This window comes from Bombus vancouverensis, chromosome 13 (genome assembly GCF_051014615.1).
Source record: "Bombus vancouverensis nearcticus chromosome 13, iyBomVanc1_principal, whole genome shotgun sequence".
Lineage (NCBI taxonomy): Eukaryota > Metazoa > Arthropoda > Insecta > Hymenoptera > Apidae > Bombus > Bombus vancouverensis.
Window position 1 is genome coordinate 7,496,062 of NC_134923.1, and position 19,290 is coordinate 7,515,351.

Consider the following 19,290-nt stretch of genomic DNA (forward strand, 5'->3'; position numbering starts at 1 on the left):
ATAATAGAAATGAACGCGGCTCTGTGCCGCATCAAATTTTCATTGTTCTCATTGACATTTAACGATTCGTTGTTAAACATGTATACGAACCTGTGACCGAGACAGCTTGTGCCGGGTGCGATTCTGGTGCGCTCCCTCGACGGACGACGCCGTGGGTACGAGAAGACGGGGATTACTTTCGACGTTTTGGGGGTGGTGCTGTAATTGCTGAGGCTGGTAATGGTGGTGAAGATGATGGGGTTGCTGTTGCGAGGGACCACCCCCCAGATGGTGCTCCCCCGTATCCAGCATTTTGCTGCCCAGAGCGTCCAGCTGGGTCAACGACCTCGAACGCACCTGCAATCATACAACGTGACATGATCTTTCCATCACTGTCACCGGAGCTCCATCATATTTCATCAAATATTTCAAGCTATTTATCACCAATCGATCCGTTAAAACGTACGAGAAATACAGCATGGAACATGGCTGTTGACTCAGGAGCTACGGCTTGAAAGTAGAACACGAGCGTATTCGATATACTTGCTGTAGAAGTAGAATACGACCGTTTGTGGCCAGGCAAACAGGAACAGGAAGAACAATATTTGGATTGAGGAAATGAAAATTGGGTCGCGTATGGTATGTCGTAGGAGGATCCCGTTGAAAATATCTTAACAAGGTAGCTGTAGTAAGTCGAGGTTGCATACAAATTGTTTAATAATTAAAGGGCTCGCCAAATCCCCGGCAATCTGGTTTAGGGACGTGGCAAAAAATAAATTCGATGTCGGAGAAATTTTCGTGCCGGCTAACTGGGTCACTGTCGATCGACCGGTTTACCAGTATCGATCATCCTTCTCGAGGGCCATCGTTATCTCGATCTAGTCGGAGCATTCTTCCATGCTTTTATCTAACCCTTTTTGTCCGTTTATCCACTCCGGTTAGACCAGTCTCGACGCGCTGACTTCGTTCGATCGACCTGTTTCGTGGAATTACTGTTGATTCCACCTCGTGGAAAATGGCCTCGAGTCGTTCGCCAAGCTCTGTTCTCTCACACCATTCGCGGCGAACCGCGGACGAAGCGATACAGGGAAGATGTTAATGGTTTTGCGGCATAACGATCCGATATTGATTTCATCCACAGGGAAACGCGAGTACTAAGTGCAGCGCGTACCGTTTCTAACTTCGAAATTACGGTTGAAACGATACCGGCGGCGCATGCTGACCGAATACCATTGACGCTCGTCCTAAAATCGAATAGCACGCTTTAAAACGATATCGAGCGTCGAACCATCCTCGCGCTAAGGAAATTGTTGTTATTCTTACTTTATTTTATACTTCATTTTTATGGGAAATCCACTTTCTTTTTTCCGATCATCGAATCTCGTACGAATTGGTACACGATCTTGCAGTATCGGTAATTCACTCGTTAACCAAATCCAAATAGGGCGAGACGGGGTTGTTTGAGTTGGAAGGATATTCAAGCAATTTGGCTTGTAATTTGTCAAATTCGATTGTAAATAATTACTCTTGGTTTATTGGCACAATTTGTAGCGTTTCTAGTCGGTCAATTCGATTTGAAGACTATTGAGATATGTATAATTTTGTGTGTGCGCGGCGTCTCGAAAATCAGATGAATGTAACTGTGCCGTTGGCAGTGTGGTATGGAAGATGGTGAGACAAAGGAAGTGCCGAGACGCGTGCAAATGTATATCGACGAAGATCCTGCAAATCGTTTATTAAATAGATCTAAAACTATTTTAATATGAATTTTAACTGCAACCTTAGTGTTCCTTTACTTTTATTTCGGCAATTAAGATCCACAATTTTCAACAAAGACAATTATTTATTATGCACTTTTGCAACAACCTGCTTTCAATCGGACGTCAAATGAGGCAACGAAAGGGAAGATCTGGCATCGGTTGATAGACACAGTGTCATTTTTCAAGAATAAAGGAAGGCTTTATAGATTTCAATAAGGAAGAGATAAAAAATATTCAATATGCATCAAGAATGCACCCTATCTTTCTTTCATGACAAAAACTGAACACTTCAGAAGCTCGGAAAAATGACTTGAAAGAATTCATCGCTGAACTTCATTACTTAATTACATATTAGTTCTATAAAGATGCGATACCTTGAAATTTGTCCAACTCTCTAACATATGTATGTATAATATTAAAAAATTGATCTCAATTTGCAGAGATCTCTATCGCTTCGCAATAAGAGTGCCATCTAAATTGGGGTCGGCAGATTTACGATGTCTCCGGTTAGAATACTCTGCAGATTTCGACTGGGAATTATATATCGTCGAAATTGAATATACGATGCTGTAAATCGAAGTCTACCGAATTCGTTGTGATTTAGATACAGCGATACGAGTCGGACGACAGTAGTATATGACGTAGTAGGTCAGACGTAAGTAGAGTAGCGTACGTAGGTGTCCGGTTAGGGAAGTGGATCGAGATGATACGTAGTTTGAAGAAGGTATTTCTATCTGTCAAAGGAAGAAAGTATCCAGTCATAAAATTTAAGGAGGGATGGTGTAAGGGAAAATGAAAAATGTATAGCGCGTCGTAGGAGAAGCAACCGGAGGCTGAAGAATAGGGAATAAATAAAAGGTTTCCTTATCAAAGATCGAAAAATAGCAACGGTGGAGAAACGAGTTATGGCTTCGCACGAGCTTTTCATACGAAACCGGTTGTTAAGGTTTACAACAGTTTCTCAAGAATAAGAAGAACGGTCGCTGTAACTGTAAGTCAGACTTGCAATAAATTAATCGAAGATCACGCTAGCAGTATCGCGTTAGTTACCGTCTACGATAGTGCGATTCTGGATAAATCAAGTCACTGATAAACCGATGCACGTTTCTCACGGTGAAAAATTTTTGCTCAGCTGTGTTCATATTTTACCATCTTGCATTCATATTACATGTATTCCCGGAGCGCGCGTCTCAAAATTTATTCCGGAATATGAAGCATCGCGGTAAAAGAACATAAGAAAGAGCTGGGAAGACTCAATTTCTTTTTCGATATCGGACAGTTCGAAAAGTCAGGTTTCACTTATCGTACTTTTACTGCTAAATAACAAACATTTTACACGATGTCTTTGCCGCATCTTCTATCAAAGAAGAAGAAGAAGAAGAAGATGACGATGATGATGATGTATAATTAACCAGGCTCACTTATGCACTTGCCGAGTAATATCGAAGTAGGTCGAGTAGCTTCAAAAGGCAGGGTAATCAGGCTGTCCGTCGAAATATCCTTCGACGTTTCGACCCTTCGTCTGATTCGCATCAGGATATTCGACATTCAAATATATTCTTGATGTCTATTCCATGTTCACTCTACACATGCAAATTAACGTAAGTCACATTCTGGACCGCTGAGTTAATCAACCCTTTGTCAAACTATTCGTGGTCCATGCACGAAACTTTTGCACACTTCTGTTTCCAGTAAACTCTGTATCGCGTGAGTTTCTCAAATTTTTACATCGTAGAAGGAAAGAAAAATAGAAAAAAAGGAAGAAAGGAAAACACGAAGAATATTGCGGTGGTAATAATCTGGACGTCTTCTGACGTGAACGTTTCTCAAAGTAACGGACGAGACAAAAGTTACTGCAAGATCCGCAAAGTTACGATGAGCCCATATTACGAAACGTTAGTTGGAGGGTGAAGAACGTAAGGGGAAAATGGGCATTCTGGTCAGACATATATTACAAGCAACGAGACGGGTATTACATCCGCTTGTAACTTGTGACATGTTGCCTCAAAACTTGTTTCAAAGGTTACTTCAAAGTAGCTCCTAGGCACTTTAATAAAAGCGGGGAAAAATATAAAGTTGTCTGGCATAGGATATTTAGAAAAATATTCCAGTGTCAGTGATGTCTTAAAGTAGGTAGCTTCGTATATAGTCTGACGAGCATATATTCGCAAAGTGTTTTATAAGCTCGATGGCAATTCGGTATCGAGCGGGTCCCAAGTGAAAAATAAGATGGTTTACCATGCCTCCTAAGTAAACATCGTTTGCCTGGAAAGTTTGCGAAATAATTCAATAAAGACGCCAATTTTTTGTTTAAACGAGTTTTATTAATTTCATTCGCTGTGCTCGAAAACTTTGTAAAATTAAACATAACTTCAGTTCGTTGCTTCATCGCGGCGAGGATAAAAATTTCACTAAATTAAAACGTCCACTACGTGTCACGAACGGAATAAATCTCGAACATAAAATGGCGGTAGTTTATTAAAATCTGAAAGAAATTTGCTTCATACACGACGGCATAAAGAACACGATTAGTATTTAAAAAATTATTATTCACAGCGCTTTCTCAGCAAACCGCGTATATGCGTATAATGAAAATTTGTTGTCCGTGTTATGAAAAATATTACATTTTTCTTTTCGACTTGTTTACTTATATTTTCCGTTTTCATGCTGTCCGCACTTTGCTCTCGTTTACTTGAAAATTGCATTCTCATTTTCCTTTCCTCCAACGTTATTTTTTTCATACCAGCGATAGCACAAATCATAGTTTGGAATTTCTACGCCTCACAAACATTTTCCTATATTTTTTACGAACCATTCTTCTTTCTGACACTATTCATCGGACAAGTTGCATTAACGTTGAAGCGGAAAAGTAGAGAGAGATGGAAAAAATGGAAAAATAGGTGGACGACTTTTGTGCAGCTTTTTTTTCTAATAGATTACGCACCCGCGTATTGAATCCCGACCTAGTTTCTACATATTGGGCGTTCGTGGAAAAAATATACGGCTCGTTTTTCAAAAGGATCGCTTAACGTTTTTTTTCCCACGTCTCTTTTGTCGCGACTACCAATTTCACATCACTCGTGCGTGTCCCTCGTTGTTTTTCCTGCCACTGCCGTTAATCTTTCACACGTTCAATTTCCGAAACCTATTACATTCGTAGTCATAGGCCAAAGTTTGCTAAACGTTCTGTAATTAATATCGTGGGCACTCGTTGGTAAACGAAACACTAGTGCACTTCATAAATCTCTTTTTAGAAGTAAAAATCGAACAGGGAAGCAGGTTGAGACTTGATGGTTTTTAAAAGACACCCTTTGCGCTGTTACCATTTTTTGGAATACAGCAGTTGTCGTTGAATGGAAAAATATGGACCCGGCCGAAACTTGTCCCGTACATGCAAAATACAGGTTGCTGTATGCAACCAAATGTCGCACAGTGTTTTAAACTACAACTGTCTGTCCACGAAATTGTTGGAATTTCCAGCATTTTGTATCATTTAATTTCTGATCTCTTTTCAAATTTCAAAATCCTTTAAAATGTTATTTATCTATTAAAACTGTTTAAATAGGATAACGCGTTTACTTTTTTCGCATTTGGTTCTTTGATTTCTGTAAAAGATCAAATATTACTTTCTACGATTTTCTCTACGACTTAATGTTAAAATTCTGCTATTAACTAAAGCAATTATCGTACTTAAACTATATCTGTAAATTATTTATGGACCATACGCAGTAAGAGGGTAAATCTACATAAAAAAAAGTATAGTAACTTTAGTAATTACTCTTCAGAACGTCTTGACTTTTTCACCGGAGGAAGGTCGTTTTAAAACACCGCGCGTCGTCGGGTCGTCGCCTTAGTCGAAGAGAAATGGCTCGAAAACACCCTTCAGCTCCGACCAACCTTGCGAACCGCACAGTCAGTCTCGCCTGCTGCATTTCAAACTTGTTTTTCCAATTCCTGAAATGTTCTCTGTGCGAATCGACGAAAGATCAAGCCATCCTTATTTCGTCTAAACCGCGAAGAGAATTCGGAGAAATGACGACGCAAATATAACAAACGTTTAAACAATTAATCAGAGAGACGCGACACGGCCACGGCCGACAGTGGCGCGAGGTCGCGAGATTCCATCCCTTTCAGAGCTGTACGCTGCGTATCACTCATCATGCGTGTCATTTTCCACCTGCTCGAAGCGACGCGATACAATTACCACGTCCCCTATCCGCGCAAACAAATGAAACGGCCAGTCATTAGTGGGTAATAAATGACAGAGACCGAAGCGACCCGGAGAATTTCATTACACGGATTCTTGCTCCGACTGTTCCCATTTAGGTTCTCGCGTGAAAATTCACCTCCGTGGATGAAACGGGCGGGACGAGGTGAGATATGGAAAGTCGACGAGTAAAAGTAAATTCCACGAAAGTAGCAGAGATAAAGAATACGAGGCTGGAAAGGAAAAAGCACGCGATGGCGAGCGAACGATGACAGGAACGAACTGGTCTTAGCTGATGGGTAATTTCTAAAAGCGGACGAGCTGAGGAGAAGCAAGAACGAGATGCAATAACAAGATTCAGCCCGAAAGTCAAATCGCTTAGAAATGAATACCGTGTAGCATCTATGCAGTTTCTTCCATTCTTTTCTTTTCTTTTCTTTATTTCTTGGCGCGCTGATTTACACTACTTACGGAACAAAAAGACAGGAACCAACGAGTGAATGACGATAATACAGCGATTCTTTTAACATGCAATTGCCAAGAGAAGCGAACGAAGCCAAGAGAAGCGACCGCGATTCGATCAGAAGAGTGAAATGTCTTAGAAAGCACTGTGGTTATCTGTGCAGCTTTCTCTCTTCTTTTTTGTTGCTTATTTATTTATTTATCTCGTGGAACGTCGCCTGGGTCACGTTGTCTATTTATCACAGAACACAAATACAAATTCCATAGCGATTCAGCTGCGAGTTTCGCGCGAAATACATGTGTTCTTGAATGAAATATGATGTATTAGAGTCCCTGTCCTTTTTGACACGCTTTTCACGCAGCACACGTGTAATTTCGGCAGCGATTTCGCTCGACGTCGTTTGATAACGCATTTTTTCCTTTTAACCCCGCGTCGAATTTATCCCAATCCGAGACCTTCCGCTGATGTACGTACGCATGCGGGAACGCACAGCAGTGGGCGAGAATGTAAAATTGATTAAAATGTATTGGTTTGATGAAATTTGTCCCATTTGATGAGTATCGCCGGGCGAAAATTGAAACGATCCAGCAACCAAGTTTAATATTAATTGCTTGCGTTTTATGGGACTCGTTCTAACCAATTCGCGTAGAAGTTCACGTACGCGTAGTGTGAAATCAGAGTCGCGTAATATATTGGAAACGGCAGTTTAGAAAATGTAAACGGAAGGACAGAATTTGAGTTTCATTAAAATTCCAGAGGTGTGAAGTGGAATATGTTGCAACAAGATGCGAATAGATGTTTTAGCGAGAAGTATGTATTATAATAAAATTCTCTCCAACGAAAGAAGGGACTTTTATTTCTAGAAATATTACTTATTGTATAATGCACCAGCTGGAATTGCTTTTTCTTCTGTTTTATCACGGCATTGGTTTCATTTTCGCCTTTATTCACGAAACTATTTACGAGACTTAAACTCCCATTAAGTTTCCCTCAAAATTTCTCCGTTTCCTTATGAGCTTGTAATTCTTTTTATTCTTTTAAAGGCAATATATTTTTACTGTCTGTTTCACTTTGAATTAATAGTTTATTACGAACAATGAAAGAACAGATAAACGGAACGAATCTGTTTCGCATGTATATGTATTTAACCATTACGAGGTGCAACGTTGTGTATCTTTCATTTCAAAGACTATACCGTAAAAAAGGCTAAACGAGCTATTGCTAATAAATTTTATCCGTTATTTATTACACTATCGTTAAAAGAAAGTTCATAAATCTATTATTCGCCGCGTATTTAATATTAATATTCACAATAGGTAAAAGTTAGATTGTGTACATTGAAAACTAACTTCACCTTAGAGTATGGCTTTGAAACAAATTTGCGCAAAAATACGTAACGTATAACGATATCCACTAGAACAAACCGATGCTATAACACGTGTAGTTTCAAAACCAATTTAATCCCCTCTAACATGCTTTAGCGCATTTTGAAAATTAAAACCCTAAAACATTACCCAAATACTTGATCCGCTATTAACGCTCGTACAGATAGCTTAGCGGCATTTGAAAATCTATTTATTTCTGCATTCAGATTGCGTCGGCTGTTCGGTTAATTCCGTTTTAATTATGATGCTTAAAATACAGCCCGTAATGGTGACTGATCTAATTGGAAAATAACTAGCCGCGAATGTCAGGAATCCTGACATTGCTTCGCTGGGTCTGTCTGCGTCGTTTTCTCGGCACTCGCCAGGGATCACCGAGAACGATTCGATCCCGTCGACAAATAAAATTTCCACGAGCAGAAAGGAAAGGAGAGATCGCAGGGGGAAGCTCGCTTGGATAAATCTGTAAATTTGGCGGCGACAGAGACTACCGTTGCCGATTCCCCCGGAAACGGCGAAACTTGTTACGACGTTCAATGAACGTCTCGACGAATCGTCTCTGTTAAACGCCCGAGGATCCAGATATTACCGGCCACTCGACCTTTGCACAATTTCTCACAGAGGTGCGCGCTTGTAAATCGTTTCTGATTTCCAGCAAAACGAAACTTTCCATTCCACTTTGCCGATAAATGGAAAAATCCGCGACCTGCAGAAGGGATCCCTGAGCTTTCTGCGCGTCATACTTCTGTACCTATGTATACCTCCATTTCAAGTTTTTGGAACGTTGGTAGTCGAGGAGCAGCGACATGGGAGAATCGTTATAATGTGTGATTTATCGTTGAAATTTTGTGCACAAAGGTTTATTTAAAACATTAAAAGCGAATAGCAAACGAGATTCAGTATTCAATGCGTCATCTTCTCTTATGGATCCTTTTCGTTCAGTTCATAATGGAACAGTGTTAACGAGAAAAGGTGTTTGGTTATATGCAAACTATGCGAAAGGTATGTAACATTAATCATCGAACGTTTTTCCCCACGATCTCGTGGGAGGCGCCCCTCCATCTTTATCAGCATACAATCGCAATTTTGCAAACTTCTCGTTTCATTTCATTGAAAATTTATAATGTTCGCGAAACTCGTTATAATGAAATTTTTGGGGTGAGATTGAAATTTATAAATTTCGGAATTATATTGTTCGTTGATTGCTCGTTTTTCGAGTTATGCAGTGGCATGGGACCAATTTTCACACAACGATGTACACGTAATGAGCGGACGCCGCGATTAAATCTCGAGATTTCTATCGACTGTTAGCCAACGATTTAACGCAAAATTTTCTGGCCAGGCGCCGTACGAATATATTCGTATATGGGCTTAATTGATTGATTGTATAGTGAACGATTAGGTGGTGGCAACGGGGCCAGCTGCTAAATTGACATTTCCTCGATGTCGATGAATGAAAAGCATTGTTTGCCAGCGTAGAACCGTTGGCCGACAGCAACCAGGCCAGTTCGGACTTTTATCGGGGTCATCGGCGCTAATTAAATTACGAAAACTCAGTGAAATTCTCCCCGTTTTAATGCCTGGTCCTCCCTAAATTTCACTGCGAATTCACGTAATCTCCCTTGATAATTTCATTTATCGCGCGATTATTTCGCGATAATGGCTTTTTGATGATTTTATGCCAGGATTAACTTTCGACAACTCGCAGACGAAACTATCGCGATCACGTTGTATTTCATTCCGTCCGAAGCGTTGCTGAATCGTGAATTGAATACTACATCCGTTTGCATGATACTTCCAAGGCTCGTTACACATTCGCTGCACGTAACTTATCGTCCATAAATATTCGATTTTATTATTCACTATATTATACATGTTTTCGATTTTACTATTCACTATATTATACATGTTTGCGATTTTACTATTTACCGTAGTGTATACGTTTACCGTTTAAAAATCATCCCTTCTATTATCGTCGAAAGTTTCCCCATTAGTTTGAAAGTACCTTCTGAACGTAGCTTACGAGTAAAAAATAAAGAAGATCCAAAGACTAAGAGCTCGTCATCTAACAAAATAGATGATCCGATAAGGTTTCGTATTTACAAACTTTATCACCGTCTACTGATATTACAAAATCAATTTTATTGTTCAGAATATAATTTTATGCATAGCTATGCTGATCACGTAGAATGAAACGATCATAGTTCGATTTATCCGTAATTTTGCAATTAAAATACATTTGATCGAACAGAAACGATTGTCGGGATACTTTCAGAGGGTAGCACACACACAAGTAAATTCATGTAAATTCGCAATGCTATTAAGTCGACACGCTTTTTTTCGTGGTGCCTCGCCTAAGCCGGATTAAAGTCTATCGTGGCGTTGTACCATGGCGTGAAACACAGCGAATAATTCATCGCACGCGCATCGTGCATTAATTACCCGTGATTACGGAAACAAAGGCTCGCGGAAGCCATCCTTAATCGCGTAGCAGTGTTAACCTCGTTTACGCCGTCGAAGACGCTCGTTCACCGCATCACGATACTCGTTTAAACGATCCAAAGCTTCGAGACTAACTTTTCCCCGTTAACGGTTTCCGCATGTAGAGCGTGAACGCAAAAGTTAAAGCGGAAAGTTGATCGATAATATAGAACGATATAAGGATAGGCACGTAGGCAGCGAGTTCTATCTAGCGTGAGTCGCAACACTAAGCTATCGTGAGCCGACGTGAATCACGATACTAAGTCATCACAGATCACCGTAGATTACTATGCTATTACGTGGTAACACGAGTCACAGGATCGATACGAAGAAATCATCGTTGGAATTAGTACGTGGGTCACGTTATCGAATTAATGTGGAATAATGGCAGATTTTGGTATTGGATCGGCAAAACGATACGTATAATGGAAGAATAATGTTAAAATTTGTCGATGCGAGGCAAATTTTACAAACTAAAATTGTTTTAAATTGGTGTATATCTTTTAGATCGCTGTATACCCTTTAGATCGGTGTACTTTATTTTTTGGAGGATGCTCGTTATGTGTGTCACGGTCACGGAATAATTGATCTCTCTGAATAACAACGTACCGAGAAGGACTTAATTTATGTCGCACAAGCGTCTGATGTTCTTTATTCCTAGGCTGAAAAAAGAAAACAAACGGCCATTCCGGGAACATAAAGCTACACGTGTTTCTATAATAATATCGCAGGAATTGATCGTAGACGATAAATAAATAATTAACTTAAATACTAACGAGTCAAGCGATTCTAATAAATCGAACAGTTCTGAAAACTTTTACGACTCTCAATTTCTCGAAACAATTTACTTAGAACCGTGATACGTTCACCTTCCATCGCTAGCGAATCAAAATGACGAGACAACCATGAGACACTGATATAAACCGCGATCAATCTACATACGTTGCAACTAACCGTCGGAGTTGATACATGCATCGCAATGTTTCAGCCTATGTAGGCCGCTTTGAAGGTTTCACGCACACAACACAATATCAAGCGCAGCCAAATTTCCACGCAACACCGTATATTTCAGTCTATTCTGGTCCAGTGATATAACGCATATTTATACCGCGCGCGACCAGTGAAAATATAAGAAATTTCTATTACACGACATTATACGAGGAAAGCAAACCAGGGTCCGTTTAGCGAATTTGGATAGTCGAATATGGATTATACCGTTGGGTCATAGTGTGTCGCCACTTGGCTCGATGGGTCATCCGAGTGGACTGTCACAGCTAATATGGATTAGGGTTCTAAGCTTCCGTAGAGAGACGTGGGTCACGAGATTGGATACGTGCGCGTGTCGTGCAAATAGAATAAGCACGTGCGTTGTCAGACCGTAGCGATAAGTGAGCCGCTCGTCCCAACAGCGAAATCTGTATAGGCGCTGTTGAATGCATTAAAAGGAAACCGAGACTATGGCGCAAGGTGCTGATGATATTCATCGGGCTATGCGAAGCGGATAGCGAGAACATCAACAGCGGGAATGGCACCGATAAACAGACAATAATGGAAACTTTACGGCGACAAGAATTTGGCGAAACGACGCGCAACGAACCAGCTCTCTAGCTAATGACCCGCAATGAAGTAAATTCCCCTGTGACTCGAGTGTCATTAACGCTTCTGTCGTTTCGTCTGCGAGAAGTTTACTTTATGAATCGCTCTATACGCTGTCCAACGACAGGGAAAACGATAACGAAGTGTGTCTAACGGGTTTTCTCGTTGATCATAAAACGAAAGAATCCCTCTATCTCTTTATTTTCTTTTTCTTCGCTCGTTACGTCCCTAGTCTCGTTCTTTCGTTCATGTAATCGATGTCGATCGATGATTATACATTTAACGGGAGATTATTAGCCAGAATGATAGTATATCTATACACCGCATCACACGATTGAAGATCAAAGGAAGGAAATATGATATGTACATTTTTCTCATGTTTTTTATTTTAAACGTTACGTTAACTGTTTGATTTTACCAACGTGTAGTCAGATTTCTTCCCCGTTATCTTGCAACATTTTACCTGTATAAGAATTGAAAATCGTAGAATGGTTTCATAAATTATGATACGCGGTGTGCAAAGAAATTAAAGTGAAAGATATGTAGGAAAAAATATACCATGCAAGAAGGAAAACGAGGTTTTATCTCTATAATTAAATCTCAAAATTGTATCATTTTAAGCCTGCAAAGTTTCCACGTGAAATTATATCGGTGATTTGTATCGTTCTGATAATTTCTACTCTTAATTACGGTTAAAATTGTGCCGGCAATAGAGTACTTTGTGGCATGAAATTTAAGCCTTTATCCGTATAATCGATTTCAATCGATAACTATTCATTCGATAGATTATTGGTAAAACGGTATTACTAGGAAACTGATGGCAGTATATCCACAGTACAACCGTGTCATTTAATTACGGCCAAGTTTGCGGTAGTAGAGGAGTATTCTGAAGCTTAAAGTCCTTCGAGTGTAAACGTTCTTCTCCTACCTCTCCTACCACTGTCGTAACGAGTAAACAGCTAATAGTCCTTTCTTACTACGTAATCGCATGTTGATTTATACCACTTATGGAGCGGCGTGGTGACTAGCCAGATCCAACCACCGGGGCACTATAACCAATAACGTGTAACGAGTTTATAAATTCGCCATAATGGTTACTACTGTTCTTGTCAATTAAATTTTACTGTCTTCATTCTCGCCAGCGCAGTTTTTATTCGTTTAACAATTTCGATGTCGATCGTTGTTTCGCTTGTACGTCGTGTTTATCGGAAAACACGTCGCTTGGTTTCTTTGTTTCTTTTCGTGTCACTTAGCAAGAAAAAACAACACGGGACAAAAGAAAAACGGGCCACGCGGAATTGAAGGGCAGTCTCGCGTCATTAACGTTTTGCTGTTTTAACGATAACGGTTGACATTAAGTAGTCACGTGGTATTTTATCGTGCTGCTCTTCCTTCTGCAAGACTTCTATCACTCGCTGACCTGCGAACAACCACTCCGCCGACGCTGCATCCACAGACAATGCCGGGAAAGCACAATGCGGCTTCTCGTGTCGCGCAGAGCAGCCAGACTTCCAAGTTTCTTAGCTCTCCGGTCGTGCCAATTTTGCGGAGAGGCCAGAATTTTCATTAACTTTCACGGAAAATACGGGGCTTCTGTAACTTTCTTCGACTTTTCTTAGAATTCTACTTGTCATCAGACGGCGTATATTTTATGCAAATTGGTATTTTTACGAATATAATTAAAAAGATGGAACTTAAGCAGAAGACTGTCTTATTTATTCGATATTGTAAAAAGTATGCTCTAGATATTTTGTATACTTTTGCGTATTACGAGCTCCCCGTACATCTGTACATTTTTAAATAAATGCATAAAAATCCGTAGTCTACATATCACGCTTCGAACGTTTCAAGAATTCCAAGTTACTCCGTGTTGGTCTTAGCATCATGTTCCCAGTGACTTTTCTGCTGATTATTTTTGCAAGAGGGTATGAAGATACAATTACAGGGTCCCGAATGGTTCTACAAGGCACTAGACAGGAATATTACGGAGCTTAAAGAGGCACACCGAGCCAACAATTTGATTAAATCCTAATCTCCTGACAGCTGCTATCGAGATCCGGCAACTTTATGTCGTACGGTAATCTCGGCATTTCGATTATTAATATTTCTAAGTACTATGGAGTGTGTTAATTGTTGTTTTATGTGAAACAATAAAATTGCAACGTGTAAACTCGAGATATATCATTTTGATCGCACGAAGATGCAGAAGAATTATCACATTTTTGTATTTTTTACGGAAAAGCAATTTTAAAATTCAGTACGTTATAATTCTAATAGCATATTCAGTTTCGTGGTATCAGAAAATTTTGTGGAAATCCAACTAAACGGGATTTGGATGATAGCATTAGGTGCGATAGAATAAAAATCCGATTAAAATACAATACTCTTAACGTAACATTGTTTTATCAAAAAACAATGTCTTCTATATTGAAAATTTCTGGCTGTTTCTGCTTATCTATTATACTTTACAACTAATTTATTTCAATGTTGTATTTCATTATTTGACAAATATTCAATATACGCAACCCTCTTGCATGAAATATGAAGCAGCACAATTGATTGCCAGAAACGACAGGAATTTTCCGAACCGCCTAATAATTTGAATAATGATGGATAAATAGGGAAATAATGATCGCAGTTTATTAATATATGCTTATATTTTCATGTTAATATATCGACTGATTAATTAATTTAAACAAACTCATTATTTACAGTAGAAATATCCCGTCGATAAATATCGATAAAATATCGAAGTACAGTCTGTCAGTAAGAGAGATTTTTTAATTTTAATCTGCGTTCGAATTTCTCTGATTACTCCAAGCTATCAGAATAATGATGTATATGCAAATACCGGAGGATTGAGAATTATAGCGGTGTCAGTCAATTTATCGCTACTTTTCGCGAAACAATATTACGAGTTTATTATCATAAAGGGTCCATTATATTTTTCATGCCATTTCAATCATTTCCTCGTTTTCGCTATTAACAATATTTTTTCACTCCTTTGTTATTATATTATGCAAATGGTGTTTCGCAACTGTGCCGTGGGATTTTACGCATATTCGTAATTTTCAGAATATAATTAAACAAATAGAGTCCCGGTAAAAAATTCTTTTACTACCAATATATCCTTACTGTAGAAATCACTATACTTTGCACACTTTATATATATTTCATATTACGTGCGTTCTGAGCAATTTTACACTTTTGTCTATTCATAACATACAACGAGTTTAATTATTCTGTTGGAACTTCAAGATTGAATCTTTAAAAAACTTGAAACAATCCCATCTTACTACATTATCAAACCAGACAATTCGCTTTTTCACAGACCGGAGAGAATCGGACATTACCCGGTCGTGCTTTTATCGCTCAATTGAAGACTCCGAGATAAACGAAGACGTTTTACATTGTCGAAATTACATCTCGATAATTGCGAGCGATACGTGAAGGGATTAGTTAATACAAGGTTGAACCGCAATTGACCGTGGGCATACGATGGGGTGGAAAAGAATATTTTTCATCGTTCCCCACGTTCCATAACCGTCCCTCGTTTATCTTCCGCGCCCTCGAATCGGCCAAGATTGGCGCTGAAGGATACGTCAATATAGCGTAATCTGGTTAAACATCCTAAGCCTGAAGAAAAGAAGATGACGAGGACGACAATGGCGCTACATCCCCTTTGTACTTTTTCTTCCTCCCCTTCTCGTCGTTTGCGATATTCGATCGCCACCGAAGCTACGAACGAAAGAGTCGAGAAACCCTCCAGATGACGAATCAATCTTGACTGTGTCTACGCAAATAGTGGCTTGCCTGGCCAGTCACTTTCGACCGGATGCTATAACCGACTAGAACGAGGGAGGAGATCGAAAAGTCCACCCTCTTCTCTTTCTGGGACAATGGAACGTGGCCATTGAAGGAATCCAGGACACTCCGGGATATTATCGTTTGCAGTTCCTTTGGATCCTATATTTTATATTCTACGTATTTGCTCTTCCGTGGTTTTACTGCTCCAAAGAAACATCTATTTTATTTTGTAGGTTTACAGCCTCTCTCTCTCTATCTCTGTCAGTTGAAACATAAACGTGTATAACCGACATATGATAGCGACGTCTTTGAGAGTGCGGTGTAATAAAAAGGTGAGATACTTTTCTATGAATCATCGAGAGATCAAGAGCCAAGTGTATTTCAGAAGCCAAAGTGATCAGCTTTGATTTTTCTAAATTTTATGATTATTAACGAACCTCTCGAGAAACGATTTGATTCCATGAATTTATTCGTTCAACACAAATAATCCAAAGCTCCAAGAGTACTCTTAAGAAATTCTAGCGTTCAACTTATTCTTCTTTACTTCTTAACTAGCCGCTCGCTCGCGGTTTCGCCCGCACAGTATTTGAATTTATGTCTACCACCCACTGTTTGAACACCCTTTAGGAGTTGAATGTTGGAAGACGTTTAAACACGTGCCTGTCTATTTTTAATGAGGAATTTGTTTGCCTGATTTCAAATCTCCAGCTTCAATGGGCAAAGAGATACGATCGTCCTTTGAGAAAAACAGCGCAACTTTTTTCCACCCCCATAAGGGTTGAACTTGGAAAAACGCCCCAACACGTGTTTGTTTATTTTTAATGAGGAGTTTGTTCGCCGAATTTTACGTTCTTAAATTCAACAACTAGTTGAATATAGATGTCATATAAAAAAAAGGTTATCCCTTTGTCCCTTTAGGATACGTATTTCCAAAAATCTTTTCTTATAGCATGCCTACGTCGTGAAAGTAATGAATTAGTCACTTTTTTGCAATATATATAGATTTAAGCAGTTGATCAATTAGAACTTTGAGTGGGCCATTGGAAACTCGATAAACGAGAGTTTTAAGGATTGTTGTATCTCATCTGCATCTTATTGTTAAATATTAATTAATACTTTTATTAATACTTTATATTTAACTGATAAAAACCTATCTGGAAGCCAATATCCGTACGTCGTTCTCTAAGAACCGTTAAAAACAAGTATTAATAATAAAGTATTAAGTAAGTGTTAAAAAAGATCGTTTTTTCAGCATTATTAAAAACAAGTATTAAAAAGTGCCTGGAGCACTTTCATAAACGAGAAACATATTGAACATGACAGGTAACGAAGGTTTACGGGGAGTTAAACCTTTTCCGTCGTGCTTACATTAAACATTCAATAATCGTGATCGCCATAAAACGAAGGGAAGGGAAGTAAAGTATCGAGCACGAAGGTTACCCCTGCAAAAGTTTCAAATTTACGAGCTCGTCGTTTCAACGGAAGAGTCGAAAGTTTCACGGCCTAGTAACTTCTCGACAGGATAGCCGGTTCGTTGAGGGAGAAACGGGAAAGTCCAGCTGTGAATGTGACTTAATTATTCCTCCCAAAAGCCCCCCGTTATACGCGACTACGCTGTCGCAAAAAAAAAAAAAAAAAAGAAACAATCGTCGCTCGGACAACGTCGATAACGAACAGTGCTGCATAAATGTTCATATTTCGAAGCTCTGCAGAAGTATCTCGTTTGCAAGTCGATATCCACGCAAAAGTGCTTATACAGATTGCTTTGCAGATTGTTGTTTTTAAAACGATACTCCAAATTCAGATATACATATTGATTGTCTTTGAATGGATATCTCTAAATTTCTATGATGCATTTTACAATAATTGATGAGCTGCTTGTACAAATCGTTTTCGCGTTATATGCTGTATTTAAAACGATGCTTCAAATTGATATGCGCGTATCGAATATATTAAAATGAATACTTCTAGATTTCTACGATACGTTTTCAAACAACGATATAATTCTCTGAAATATTCTTTGAAGATAGTATTGGGAATAACCTCGGTGGTAAATAATGCCAGTTCTTTTGCTTTCGAACGTAAAGCAAAACGTTGATAATCCTCTTGAGATTTGCGAAGATCTGACGTTCGAACGCTTTCGTCAGATACTATACGATGTTCATAAAAATATTCAGAAATCTGATTCATCGTGGCAATTTTTAAATTCTCGAGTGTACGTACTTCAAGGATGCAAACACAAAAATTTTTCCGAACAGCATCGTCTGGCAGAGGTCGTCTCGTTAAATAAACAAGCTCGCGATCGACCATTTCTGATTGTTCTCGTTGCTGAAATCTGTCGAACTTTCTCCAATGAAAGCTACACGTCAAATGTTCAAACCGACGTACCTGCTCGATCCGTCGAGGAACATTTGCTCAATACATTGAGCTTTCCCCTCGAGCGACTCGGTTGTTTCGCAAAAACGATTCATATCGATGTTTCCTCGGAGAGACCTTCCCTGTGCTTGTCCTCTTCTACGGCATAGGCAATAAGGCCACCCTTGACCGAATTTATTCTCATTCCCCTTCCTATTTCCGGCATCCACCTCCTCGTGTCATAACAAATCGAGCAGAAAGTTGCGCGAAACAATACATGAACTTGATTTCGCTCGACAATTAATCGCGAGCAAACCGATATTTCTCTGAAATTCTGAATATGAATATGAATATGATTTCCCGAAGCTAAGATTTTATATTTCAGATCTACTGTTTCATCCCATGGTGGCACGCCGATGCCTTTCGGAAGAACAGATTTTTTCTTCGATTCGTTGAATTGAGCCGATCGATGATCGAGTTAGGTGGCTTTCATCGATACCTTCCTGGCTCAAGTTCCGGCGAATAACGAAGTAGCTGACGCCTTTGATTAATGATACTTGGCCACGATTCAAGACTGCCTTGTAACACCTTGTAACCGGCCAACACTGCCTGCCGTTTAAGAATTATCGACTCCGCCAGGAATTTGAAACTTTCGTCGCTAAATATTTCCCGAGAGACCGATGGATCGCTGGAAGAAGTGGGTAGATCGCGAGCCTGATATAGAACCGACCGACGGTAAATATTCATAGAGGCTACGCTCTTATCGTTTAACGACTTCCAGCTACAGCTATTTAACATTATAGCTGCCGACGATTAAAATACCCCGTGATCCTGAATTCGCGGTACGAGCAAAGTCAGAAACTCTATGGCAGATTCTATCACTTAAAATAAGTAGAGAGCCGGGGATAATGAAACTACGGCGGAGGCCTCGTTTCTGAGAAAATCGAGTTTCCAAACTTGTCTGTGATAGAATCTCCCCAGATAGAGTTTTCGACGTTTCTTTCTTTTTTCTACCACGAATTTAGGTGTATACTTATTTATGCTATAAATGAAAAGGAAAGGTAAAAAGAGGAGGGATGTACAGCTTTATAGGATATATTGGAGAATCTTGAGAAAGTTTATTGGATCTCGTGTTAATTGATTTCCCGCAGGCGGCTAACATCGATCTAAGTTTTTCATGCGAAGAATGTTCCAGGCAACTTTTCTTCTCGAATAACAAAGTTTCCTTTCGTTCTTAAATACCTCGATGGCCATTTCAAG

At 39.4% G+C, this 19,290-nt stretch overlaps 1 protein-coding gene across 26 annotated transcripts in view; it reads right to left on the bottom strand.

Moving 5' to 3' along the window:
* The window catches only part of LOC117163530 (pleckstrin homology domain-containing family G member 5), an 83,031-nt gene that overhangs the window by 19,485 nt on the left and 44,256 nt on the right, over positions 1–19,290 (bottom strand). For all 26 annotated transcript variants that reach the window (XM_076623987.1, XM_076623984.1, XM_076623982.1 and 23 more), the window contains one exon: positions 91–336. In XM_076623987.1, the coding sequence (XP_076480102.1) occupies positions 91–336 (246 nt within the window). The remainder of the gene's footprint in view (positions 1–90; positions 337–19,290) is intronic.